Raw genomic sequence first — 11,835 nt, 5'->3', positions numbered from 1 at the left:
CGCTTTGCTAGCAACTAGACATGATGGTGCCGATCATTCCCCTAGGATATCCGCCACAAATAGTGAGATCAAGCTCGAATGTTGCCTTCTCAACTTGCCCTCTTCCTGTCGATCTCTATCAATTCCATGAAATCTTACACTTACTATTTCTTGAGCGTCGTGTGAGAATCTCAGCGCTGGCAAGCTGCCCTATTCGACTCTCTCATCGTTCCCCCATTCAGCAGGCGGTCAGCAACCCCCAGTCAAACCAGCCAAACCACCTTAGCCATAACAAAAGAAGGCACGCTCATCCCCAACTTGATTGCTTCACCTCTCTCCTCTCCTTTGGATCCTCTTCATTAGGATCTCATTACCCACAGGCTGGCACGGCGTGGAGCGGGGTTCCTTGCTGTTGTCGCCCACTCGGGGAGTTGACTCGCTTACCGCGGATACGATTTACGGGGATCAGGAGAACCGCAGCTTGCATCTCATCTCGATAGTCGCCCGGATCTCACACTGCTAGGTGGCCCGCTTCGCCTACGGCCTCTGATACATTTAGTTTGACTTTCCGGGCCTGGTCTTGTTCTGAAACGTTCATGTCTTGGCAGTCCTCGTCAGCTATGGCTGGTGCTGGAGGAATGCCTGGTGCGATGGGTGACTCCAGCAGTGGCCCACAGGGGACCGAGTACACACTGCAGGGTAAGTGAGAATTGATATACTTTCTGGATAGCCATTGACCCATATCTGTACACAGGTGTTATGCGCTTCCTGCAGACGGAATGGCATCGACACGAGCGCGACCGCAACGCCTGGGAGATTGAACGTGCGGAGATGAAGTCTCGCATTGGCAGGCTAGAGGGAGACCTACGCACGAGCAAGCGCCTACATGAGTCTCTTGGCAAACATGTTCGATTGATGGAGACGGCGCTCAAGAAAGAAAGGGAGAAGGCGAAGAAGCTCTCCAACAATGAATCGATTGAGGACATGAAGGACCCGAAAGAGGTTGCGCGTGAGAGTCTCAACTTCTTAAAAGGTAGGGGAATTGAACTTTTACCAAATCTGTGCCCTGAGTACTAATCGGATTCTTCGTCAGCTCAACGCTCCCAGTCAAGCCCAGCACTCGAAAACGACCAGGATTCCACCAACACAAATTCGCACGAAGATCAATTAGAAGATGGCATAGATCAAACTCGAGGTTTCCTGTCCAAGGCCTCCCACGAAATTGCGTACCATGTTATTCCTTCTTCTCACCCGCCGCTTGATCTCAACGACTCCGATCTTTCCAGTCACATCTACGGCAATCAGCAGCTCTCGCAACAGAACCTGGAAGAGGCATACCTCCACCAGCAGCGTCAGAAAGCGAATCATATGATGGCACGCGACATGGCAGTACAGAATCACCAGCCCGTATCCAACCACTACTCTGAAAATGTCATGGCTGGCGGTCCGAACCACTACATTCCTCAGGATAACATGAATAGACGCCAGCTAGACCACCAACAAGCACCCGTACCGACGATCGAAAACCGCAGCCACACATACGAACAGGGCCTAGTTGATGATCGCCAGAACCAGGCATATGAGGTCCCAGGGCCTCAAGTAATTGTCAAGGAAGATGCGGGCCCACAGAATCAGGAGGAAAAGACCGAGGATGTGGATGGTTGGAACTTTGATGAACCCGCGGAGCCAGAGCCTACCAGCGAGCCCATTCTGCCTCATCGGCCGGATACTGATGCCTTCCCCAATGCCAATTTTGTACGTTCCGAGGCGTCTAAGAGCGGATCACTTCCTCACCGAAGGAAGAGCTCCGGATCAAGGCGCAAGAGCGACGGTGCAATCGATGCTCGCGAAGCGGGTGCGACATTTGGACAGCCACAGGATTCGAACTTCAAGGTCCGCTTTGCCTTACGCGGTCACTTAGATGTGATTCGGTCTGTTATCTTCACCGGTGGAGGTAGCCCTTCAGAACCCGAGATCTGCACTTCTAGCGACGATGGAACGATCAAGCGATGGATTATCCCAGCCACCTATGGTGGCTTTGGAGCCCATGGCCCTAATTCTAGCAACGATTTGGATATCACAAGCTACTTCACTCACCGTGGACACGAAGGCGCAGTCACCTCGCTTGCTGCATGTTCACCCTCACAGAACATCTCCAACGGAGGCCGTGTTTTGGGCGACGGATGGGTGTTTTCAGGTGGCCAAGACGCCAGTGTGCGCGTGTGGGAGCGTGGGCGTGTTGATCCTAAAGCCACTTTGGACGGACACAAGGAAGCAGTTTGGGGACTCTGTGTTCTTCCAGGCACCGTGGGGTCTGTCTTTGATGATTCCAGTAACCAATATGGTGGGCCTGATCGCATCTTGCTTGCTTCCAGTGCAGCAGATGGACGCATCTTGATCTGGGCTGTCAGCGCTCCTCCTCAAATTTCAGCTCCTCCTGCTGGCTCACGCCGTCAAGGGGGAAGCCGCCGGGCGAATTCCATATCCTCCGGTTCCAACTTCCCATCTTCTCCCCAGCCTAGTGTTGCTACAACCACGCCATTCCACTTCACTCTTGTTCACCACATTTGTCGTGCCGAGTCTCCTGCCTCAACATGCATCAGCCCCTTGTCTCTTGCAGGTGTCAATTTTGTTGTCTCATACTCGGATGCCTCTATCCTGGTTTACGATACCCGGACCGGCGAAGAAATCGTAGGAATGGCCAGTCTTGAAACCTACGACGGCACACCTTCTACTGGTGTCAACTCTGTTGTCACGACCACTGTCGGCTTCGATGGAACCGCTAACCTGGACCCTAATCGGGCCATGGCCGAGGAAGAAGTAGTCCACGGTGCTACTGGATCCAGTAGCGTTGAGGGCGTGATTATTAGTGGATACGAAGATCGCTACATCCGGTTCTTCGATGCAAACAGTGGTGAGTTCCAGCGCTTATTTGATTTCAAACAATAGCTAACCTTTGGTGTAGGTCAATGCACATATACCATGCTGGCCCACCCTGCTGCAATCGCCTCATTGTCACTGTCCCCTGATGGACGCGAACTCGTGTCAGCTGGCCATGACGCAAGCCTACGCTTCTGGAACCTTGAGAAGCGCAGCTGTACTCAGGAGCTGACAAGCCACCGATTGATGCGTGGCGAAGGCGTCTGCGCCGTGGTCTGGAGTCGTGACAGCCGTTGGGTCGTCAGCGGCGGCGGAGACGGTGTGGTCAAGGTTTTTTCTCGATGATCCAGATGATCAGACGAATCCCGTGTATGATTCATCTCTGTGTATTTCCTCACCTCCCTCTCGTCGTTTGCTATATGATCCCATGACCCAGATGAGCGATTGACCGGACCAGTTCGAGCATTTACGACGGTGTTTCAAGCTGCATGGCACATGATAATTTTCTACGTGATTTTTCTCTTCTTTCAAATGTGTACTTTTTACCTCGACGATAGCATTCCGCTTCCCAATGATTCCCTGGCGTATGTCAATGTTTTGTTGTCTCTACTGCTTCGGTACATGTTCAACTTTATGCGGATGGGCACAAGTCTTGATTTGACCGCTGCTTTGTTTGCTTCTCTGATGAGGTCTGGCTTGAGTCCCAAGTGCAACTTGATGGGCTTTTGATATGATCAGGATCTTTGTGTTTGTGGTGTACGGGTATTTCTGTTCTGCTTGGTGTTTGACTTGTGTCTCAACCTCCAAGGCTCGACTTGTATGTGTATAACATTTGAAATCCTAGCCGGATGAACTAGACAATCTTTCATTCTTGTGATCATAGGAGACAACCATAGTTTTCTCTATGAAATGACAGGAGTGTAGTAAAGTAAAGGAGGTAACACTTGATATACATTATGATCTTATTTTGCCGAGCTCCATGCATCCTTGAAGAGCGATCTCAGCCGCTTCGCCTCTTGTTCGTCCTTCAGTCGCTGCTCCAGATAACCTTGCAAATCATCCCAGAAAGCATCTGTCCGCAGAACCTCCTCGCCACTGGGACCTACCGCAGCCTTGGGCGGCGATTCATCCCGCTTCTCTTGCATCACTGGCGGGGCCACTGCCGAGTCGATTACTTGGGCACCGCCGATAATCATCACTCCAATATCGACCGCCTTACCACCTGCCAACACTGCAGGTTCGTCTGCTAATACTTCGGCTAGTGTCTTTCCTGTTCCGGGCACTGGCTTGCGCTTGTACAGGATCTTAATCTTGTCTAGTGAGACTTGACCGCCTTGGGCATCGGTGACGCGCGCTTGCACGGCATCCCGCAGATCCTGGATCGAGGTGGTGGAGATAGGGGCGTTGGAGATGGTGAACTCGAGAGCAGGGTTGCGAGCAGACTTGATGCAGACATTGATCGATTTCGAGGAGCCTGGTGCCTGTGCGGACTTCACTTTCTTGGGCATTGGGGGGTGCGGGGCTGAGAGGCGGGGGAGAGTGTACTACAATTGGAGGAAGGTGTTAGAATGAAGCGATTCCATGATGGATGCCGAGTGAAGCATAATATTCAAGACTTACAGGCACCCGCAGTCCAACCTGCTCCGGATCGAATACATGGTCAGCGCGGAGCTTGATAGGCCGGGAGTCCAGCGTGGACAAAAAGGATTTGGTAAATGCCAGTTCGGACATGGCGAGTGATATATGGAAAGGAGGATCTCCGAGAGGATCAAGCAGAGGTAGAAATCAAATATGGGGAAACTGGAGAAGTGGATGTTGTAGTCGCTGTTGCGCCGCTGTTGTGTCTGGGTTGACACCTGATACGCAAGGCAGAAACATCTACCTCACACCGCCTGCCCTGCTTTTCTTACTGCTGCCGTTCACCGCTCGAAGAAAAAAAAAGACGGAAAGAAATCACAGCTCCCAACACGCAAACATCCCAAACGTTCCATATACACCAATCTTTCACAATGGGTGTCGGTCGCCGTATGATCAAGCAGGGCCCTCCGCCCCCGCTTGACGAGTCGAAGATTACATTGTATAAGAAACGCAAGTCTGGCAGTGCTGAAGCGCCTCCGAAGGCTACATCGGCGAAGCGTCGCCGATCCGATGCCGATGAGCCTGTGACGAAGAAGGATGCCCCCAAGAAGAAGAAGGTCAACGTTGCCGCCAATGCTGCACCGACTAAGCCTGTCAAGGCTGACAAGAAGAAGCAACCGACCAAGGCCAAGGCCGTTCCTGTGCCTATGTCTGACGACGATGAGGATATGGAGGACCTCGACGATGAGGAATTCGGTGACATTGATGGAGTCAGTGACGGTTCAATGGATAGCGACGATCAGGTTGAAGGTCTGTCCGACTTGGAGGACTCTGATGACAACTCCGTTCTCGACTCCGATGAAGAGGGAGGCCGCACCCGTGAAGCTATGTTCTCTGACGACGAGGATATCTCCGATGCCGAGGAGAGGCTGACCGCTGCCAATATTGAGGGTCTGTCCCGGAAATTGGATCTCGAGCAGCAAGCAGAGGAGGAGGAAGCCGAGGCCGAATTGCAGGAGGCCGCTTTGCAGACCAACATCGCCGGTCCTGATGTGTTCGCCGACCAGGACCAGCAGGGACTCGCACCTGATCTGCAATTGCTTCGCCAGCGTATTACCGATACCATTCGTATCATGGGTGATCTCAAGACTCTTGGCCAGGCCGGCAAGTCGCGTGCCGACTACATCGATCTTCTTCTTACCGATATCTGCACGTATTACGGCTACACTCGCTTCCTCGCCGAGAAGCTATTCAACCTGTTCACCCCCATGGAGGCCTTTGCATTCTTCGAAGCCAACGAGACCCCTCGCCCCGTCGTCATCCGTACCAACACTCTACGAACCAACCGTCGTTCCCTCGCCCAGGCCCTCATCAACCGTGGCGTTGTCCTCGAGCCCGTTGGAAAGTGGTCTAAGGTCGGTCTGCAGGTCTTCGAGTCTCCTGTTCCTCTGGGTGCCACCCCCGAGTACCTGGCCGGTCACTACATTCTCCAGGCCGCTTCCTCTTTCCTCCCTGTTATGGCTCTTGCCCCTCAGCCCAATGAGCGGGTTCTTGATATGGCCTCTGCGCCCGGTGGTAAGACAACCTACATGTCCGCTCTGATGCGCAACACTGGCTGCGTTATCGCAAATGATGCCAGTAAGCCCCGTGCCAAGGGTCTGATTGGTAACATTCACCGTCTCGGCTGCAAGAACACCGTCGTGACCCACATGGATGCCCGTACTGCCTTCCCCAAAGCTATGGGTGGTTTCGATCGTGTTCTTCTCGATGCTCCCTGCACCGGTACCGGTGTTATTTCCAAGGACCCTGGTGTTAAGACCTCCAAGAACGAGCGCGATTTCCTCGCCATCCCTCACATGCAGCGTCAACTTCTTCTCGCTGCCATCGACTCCGTTGATCACGCCTCCAAGACCGGTGGTTACATTGTCTACTCCACTTGCAGTGTCACAGTTGAAGAGAACGAGGCTGTTGTGCAGTACGTTCTGCGCAAGCGCCCCAATGTCAAGATCGTGGACACTGGCCTTGGTGACTTCGGTAGCCCCGGTTTCCTCAGCTACATGGGCAAGAAGTTCGATGCTAAGATGGCTCTCACCCGCCGCTACTTCCCCCACCGTGAGAACGTTGACGGTTTCTACGTCTGTAAGCTGAAGAAGACTGCCGTGACTCCCGTTTCAAAGACAGATGAGTCTGCCTCCTCCGCACCCACCAAGTCTAGCTCCAAGTCTGGCTCCAAGTCTTCTCGTGCTTCTTCTGCCGCCTCTACAGACGACGAGGAGGTGTATGACAAGACCCCTATTGTCGATGAGAATGGCGATGCTGCCGACTTTGAGGGCGGTGCTTTCGCTTCCTTTGAGGACCCCCAGGATACTGAGCGTATTGCTCGTGCTGAGCGCAACCGTATCCGTCGCAAGGGTCTCAATCCTAAGGGTGTCTTGAACAAGCCTAAGAAGACCAAGTCCCAGGCCGAACCCAAGACCAGCGACTCCGTTCCGCCCACGAAGGAAGAAGAGGAAAAGACTGCTGCTTCCAAGAAGTCTACCAATGAAGGCAAGGGCGAGAAGAAGACTGTTGTCAAGGGAAAGGAAGACAAGAAGGCTGTGACCAAGTCCAAGGACGAACCCAAGGACGAACCCAAGGCCAAAGAGGCGAAGAAGACCGAGGCCACGCCAAAGGCGGAGAAGAAGGAGAAGAAGGCCAAGAAGGCCAGTAAATGATCAATGAGCTGATCGTCTATTTCTTTGTTTTTGTATAATTTTTCTTCGGGCAAGTCAAAAAGCATCATGTATTAGGTCGGGGCCCGGCGCATTGGATATACCTTTTGTTCAATAAGATCAAACTGTGTTTCAAAAATTATACAAGTGCAACGTAAATGTAAATGTAAACGTCTGTAATGATTGTGCTCAATCTATCAACGATCTATAACCACGAATATAGGTGGCATGCGTATATAACCAAAATGAGGGAATAGAATGAAATGCGCAACTCCCCATCCCAAATCACTGCTCGCTAAGAATATCAATGAATGTAAGTCTGTTCTTCACAAAAAGCGGTTCCAACCAAAATGCAAATGTTCCTTTTAACTCCAACCCAGGCAGATACTCTATGCACGGTAAATCTTGATCACCTTCTTGACGTCTTTGCGACACATGGGGCAGAGACTGACAAGGTTCGCACAAGTCACGCAGGAGCAGAAGTGGCCGCAGTCAGCGAAGACGGCGTCCATTTCTTCAGTGTAGCAAATCTGGCAAAGATCCAGCTCCGCATCGGCAACTTCCCAGTAGCTGATACCCTTGCCGTGACGCTTGCCATCCTTGAAGCCACCCACGTACTTGTTGCCCGTGGTCTTTTCAATGAAGGTACCTTGCCCGTGGCACACATCTTCGACCCAGTCACCGTTATAGGAGTCACCCGTAGGATAATCGAGCTTTCCTTGTCCGTAACGTCGGCCGAAAATAAATTCTCCTTTGTAGACCATGCCGGTGCTGGAGATGTGTGTGCCTTTGCCATGATGGTAGCCCTTGAGGAAGTCACCGCTATAGTAGTCGTTTGTAAAGGTGGCTTCCATGGTCTTGTTCCCGGTGAAACCCTGGATAGGATGACGGCGAGAGTCTGCCCACAGGTAATGAACCAGACGATCAGGGCTGGTGAAAGATCCCGTAGAAGCAAGCTGTGAGCGCCTAGTGTTTAGGTTAGAATTGAGATATTTGTATCTCTGGAACTTGACTTACTTGTCCTTGGTCAACTTGTCTCCTACAATGAAGCAAGCTCCGTGGGGAACCACTACATCTTCGAAGGTATCGGCGGGCGAAACCGTAGTGACATTGGCACCATCAACTCGTTTCCACATAAGGAAGTCTTGACGAATACCTCTCTTTAAATGGCGCCTGAGCGATGCTTTGACGTTGGAGTCGAGCTTCGAGAAGAACGAACCAACAGTTCGGAGAACCTGATTGTCGGCATCGAAAATTTGAATAAAGTAGTATGCATGTCCAACAGGCAACTTGACTTCGGATTCCGTCGGTGCCAAGGAAGCAGATTCCGTGGATCGTTGTTCGCCTGCAGAGGCTGGAGGGGGCGAAGAATCGGCGGCTTCGATGGTTTGGGTAGCCGAGCCAGCAGCAGCTTCTTGGTCGTGAACAGCAATCACCCCTTCCTGTTCCGCTCTCTCAGCTGAGATAGCATCATTCTCCGGAGAGGCAGTGGCCAGCAGAAGCTCATCGGACACCGCCGGTTCAAAAGTGGCATCGACTTGCTGACGAGGAGTTCCTGATGAACTAGCAATGGCATCACCTTCTGCTACAAATGACAAATCAGCAGAAGGCCCAGGAGTTGAATCTCCAACACTGCTACCATCGGCTTTATCATCTGCAGTGGTGACTGTAGGAGGATCTGGGATTGCAAAGAATTGAGCATCCTCTGTATATAAAAGTTAGTGGGATGGTATACCTCGAATGAAGTGGGGTTCCTTCACTAACCCTTTGAAATAGTTTCCATCCAGAAACGGATAGTGCTCAATGAAGCATCGAGTGGGACATCTAGATTGGCAGTGCTGTCAAAAGCCAACGATGACCCAGATGGGACCGAAGAGTCCCCAATCTGCCAGAAACGGACCCGCTCAGGGCCAATTGGTTCAGAGGTTGCAGATTTGCATAGAGAAATCCTCTTTCGTAGATCTACCAGTCGTGTGGAACGAGGTAGAGTCATATACATGACACTATTTGTCGTTCTGGCTTGGGCCATGAGATTATAGGTATCAAACAGACTCGGCAACTCATCATACTCTGGTAGCGAATAAACCTCAATCTGAACATGCTCCGCAGGCTTTTTCCCAGTATGATAGACGCCAGTCTCATAGTAAGTCTGTAAGGCTTCAGAGGTCTCCCAAGGACCTTGGGGGCCAGGCAATAGTTCCTGAATCATGTCGGCACGAGCATACATGGCAACAACCGGGATATCATGCCCCTTCTTGTGGTCCACAGTCTGGGAAGACTCAAGACCAAGATGGGGGCCCATGGCAGTCTTTTGAGTCAAGCACTCCACACGGTTGTCACTGCCATCATCAAAAGCAAGCCATGTAGTACCCGGTCCGGCTGGACGAAGAATGCTGAAGAACTTGCCCGAGGTGCGGCGACCACGGTGGACGACATAGCCATAGAGAACATACTGACTGCCCTGGCCATCGACCACCCATGGGGCCAAGTCTAGCTCCTCATCCATGCCTACCTTGTCATAGCGCAACTGCCAACGCTTTGCCTTGTCCAAAGTGTGGCGGCCGAACTCTACATGGAGAACTGGTGGGAGCGACCAACGTCCGGGCTTGGAACTCAAATATCCCTTGACAGCTTCGCCAGTTGATTTGGCTTGGTCAATTGGCATATAAATCCGGGAATTGAAGTCGGTGGGCAACATGTTGACGATTTCAGACGACATATTGCTCACGACGGGACTGTCGAATAATCGAGCAAATTCTTTGCCAGTTTCAGTTCCTTCTAGCTCGAGCTCCATGGTGCGTCGTAATCGCTCCCAAAACTCAGATACATCATTCGAGAATTCATGCAAGTTCCGGAGGGTAGTTGTGACAGTATCGGTGTCGACGTAGCTTGGAGAACGTTTCTGGCGTCGCAGGTGCCAAAGAAGCTTCTGTAGAGCATCACAAAGAGGCTTGGGCTTGGCTTCGGCGTTAGTAAGGTGTTCAATGGTATCGACACCCTGGATGATCTTGCTAATTGGGCCAATGTGTAGCCATGAAGCCAATCCAGCTACCTCTGGGCTGTGGTTTACAATAGAATCGCCCAGAGGGCGATAGCCGGTCAAAGCCATGCTATCCCAAGTGGGCTCGGAGTCACTTGGATGCCACCATAGGGACTTGGTAGGGTCATTGACGACCCGAATATAAGCGTCGAAAGAGAGTGTATCATTGTTCAAAAGAGCACGATGTTGACCGCGACGGCGGGAGTGGATTTGATCCCATGGGCCGTGGAAGTAAGTCCACCCCCAATCTAAGTTGTGGGGGTTGAATTGATGACAAGACGACTGCATCCATCCGGTCCGGGGCTCTTGCGGGTTGTACACAATGACGCCAACTTGGGCTGGGACTCGCCAGGCGCCTGAGGATTCGTTATGAACAGTTTGGGGGGCGTTCCTAGCGGCAGGATACTGAGAAGCATAGTCCTCAAGCCAAGTGGCCGGATCATCGGTAGCTGCCGATTTCAGATGAACTTCTGGGGTGCTTTCATCGAGTGAGGCATCGGGTGCCCCTCTCCACACCGTAAATTCGGTCTCTGGAAGGATATCGTCCGGAGCAGGCATCGTGGTGGAGCACTCAAGGTAAACGCTCAATGCATTTACATTGTTTCCCCGTGGGTAGAACTTGATACGCCACCAGTATCCGCCAATGAAAGCCGCAGGAGAACGAATGGTCTTAGCACGATTGGGATTTTCGGAGGTACCTCGGACCCCCTTGAAGGTCCACGTCAGACGAGCCTTCTCGGCGGGAATATATTCAGGGTCTCCGAGTTCCCGGAAAAAGTTGTTTTCCCAGTAACCATCTATTTGTGTGGTTAGTGAGTTGCAGTTTTCATTAGGAGTTCAACATACGATCCCCTGCACTGTAGTCCGAGTCACCCCCTTCAATCTCCTTCATCTCATCTTCATCTGGAATGGTTGTATCCTCCTCATATTCGGCCCAATATGCATGTTCGATCTCTCCTGAGGGCTGGGTTGAAGACGCTGATTCGGACGAGACGAGACGATTTCCATCAGACGGTATATCGGGGGTCACCGTCGTTGTAGTATTGCCCGAAGTATTGCCCGCCCTCAAATTGCTGTCAGCTTCGATGTCGGAGACCGATGGCTGCGAGTTGGTCATCGAATTGGGTAGAGGGTCCATAGCGGTTGAATTGGGAATCCCAATACTTCCAAGGGATGGGATTCGAGAACCAAACACAAAACAGTGAACCAGTACACCGATCAAAGATTAGTGGAAAGTGAGACCAGGTCTCATACGATTCAACAGAGGCTCAACACGTTGTATGTATATAGTGTAAAGACTGGCGATAAGCCGTTATCGGATCACGCGAGATGATATGGGGATTGAAAAGCGAGAGCGAGAGAAAGCAGATCGAAAGAATGAAGAAACCAAGAACAAAAACCGAGACAGGGTTATAGAAAGAGAGAGAGAAGACAGGACGAGGAAAAAGACAAAGAGAAGAAGAAGAAAAAAAAGTTGGGGAAAAAGATAAGAGAGTCCGGGGGGGGGGGGTCGGAGGCGGTGGGTCTGCCTTGGGCTTCTATACTTGGGATTCGAGCGAATGAGGTCGGATTTCACAGTGTATGATATTGCTGATATGCTAATTGCTCTCGGGTATTCTTCTCTTGAATCTCTGTCTCTTTTCTCTT

The 11,835-nt window shown here is 51.7% G+C and overlaps 4 protein-coding genes across 4 annotated transcripts; 2 read left to right on the top strand and 2 right to left on the bottom strand.

Moving 5' to 3' along the window:
* Positions 1 to 575: 575 nt before the first annotated feature.
* Positions 576 to 3,204, top strand: N7511_000035 (cell differentiation and development protein Fsr1; the record flags this gene model as incomplete). The annotated part of the gene is made up of 4 exons (XM_057122460.1): positions 576 to 678; positions 734 to 1,012; positions 1,073 to 2,893; positions 2,945 to 3,204. 4 exons carry the CDS (start codon positions 576 to 578, stop codon positions 3,202 to 3,204), a joined length of 2,463 nt encoding a protein of 820 aa, XP_056988193.1.
* A 617-nt stretch (positions 3,205 to 3,821) lies between these two features.
* On the bottom strand, positions 3,822 to 4,590 carry N7511_000034 (uncharacterized protein; the record flags this gene model as incomplete). Its single annotated transcript, XM_057122459.1, has 2 exons — positions 3,822 to 4,403; positions 4,480 to 4,590. 2 exons carry the CDS (start codon positions 4,588 to 4,590, stop codon positions 3,822 to 3,824), a joined length of 693 nt encoding a protein of 230 aa, XP_056988192.1.
* A 278-nt stretch (positions 4,591 to 4,868) lies between these two features.
* On the top strand, positions 4,869 to 7,151 carry N7511_000033 (rRNA (cytosine-C5-)-methyltransferase NOP2; the record flags this gene model as incomplete). Its single annotated transcript, XM_057122458.1, has 1 exon — positions 4,869 to 7,151. The coding sequence occupies one exon, from the start codon at positions 4,869 to 4,871 to the stop codon at positions 7,149 to 7,151; it is 2,283 nt and encodes a 760-aa protein (XP_056988191.1).
* Positions 7,152 to 7,537: 386 nt separating this feature from the next.
* On the bottom strand, positions 7,538 to 11,326 carry N7511_000032 (putative MATH and UCH domain protein; the record flags this gene model as incomplete). Its single annotated transcript, XM_057122457.1, has 4 exons — positions 7,538 to 8,114; positions 8,166 to 8,853; positions 8,913 to 10,985; positions 11,035 to 11,326. 4 exons carry the CDS (start codon positions 11,324 to 11,326, stop codon positions 7,538 to 7,540), a joined length of 3,630 nt encoding a protein of 1,209 aa, XP_056988190.1.
* Positions 11,327 to 11,835: the final 509 nt, after the last annotated feature.

Source organism: Penicillium nucicola (assembly GCF_028828085.1).
Source record: "Penicillium nucicola strain IBT 29836 chromosome Unknown utg000001l, whole genome shotgun sequence".
NCBI classification, from domain to species: domain Eukaryota; kingdom Fungi; phylum Ascomycota; class Eurotiomycetes; order Eurotiales; family Aspergillaceae; genus Penicillium; species Penicillium nucicola.
This window is presented reverse-complemented; position numbering and strand designations above follow the sequence as displayed.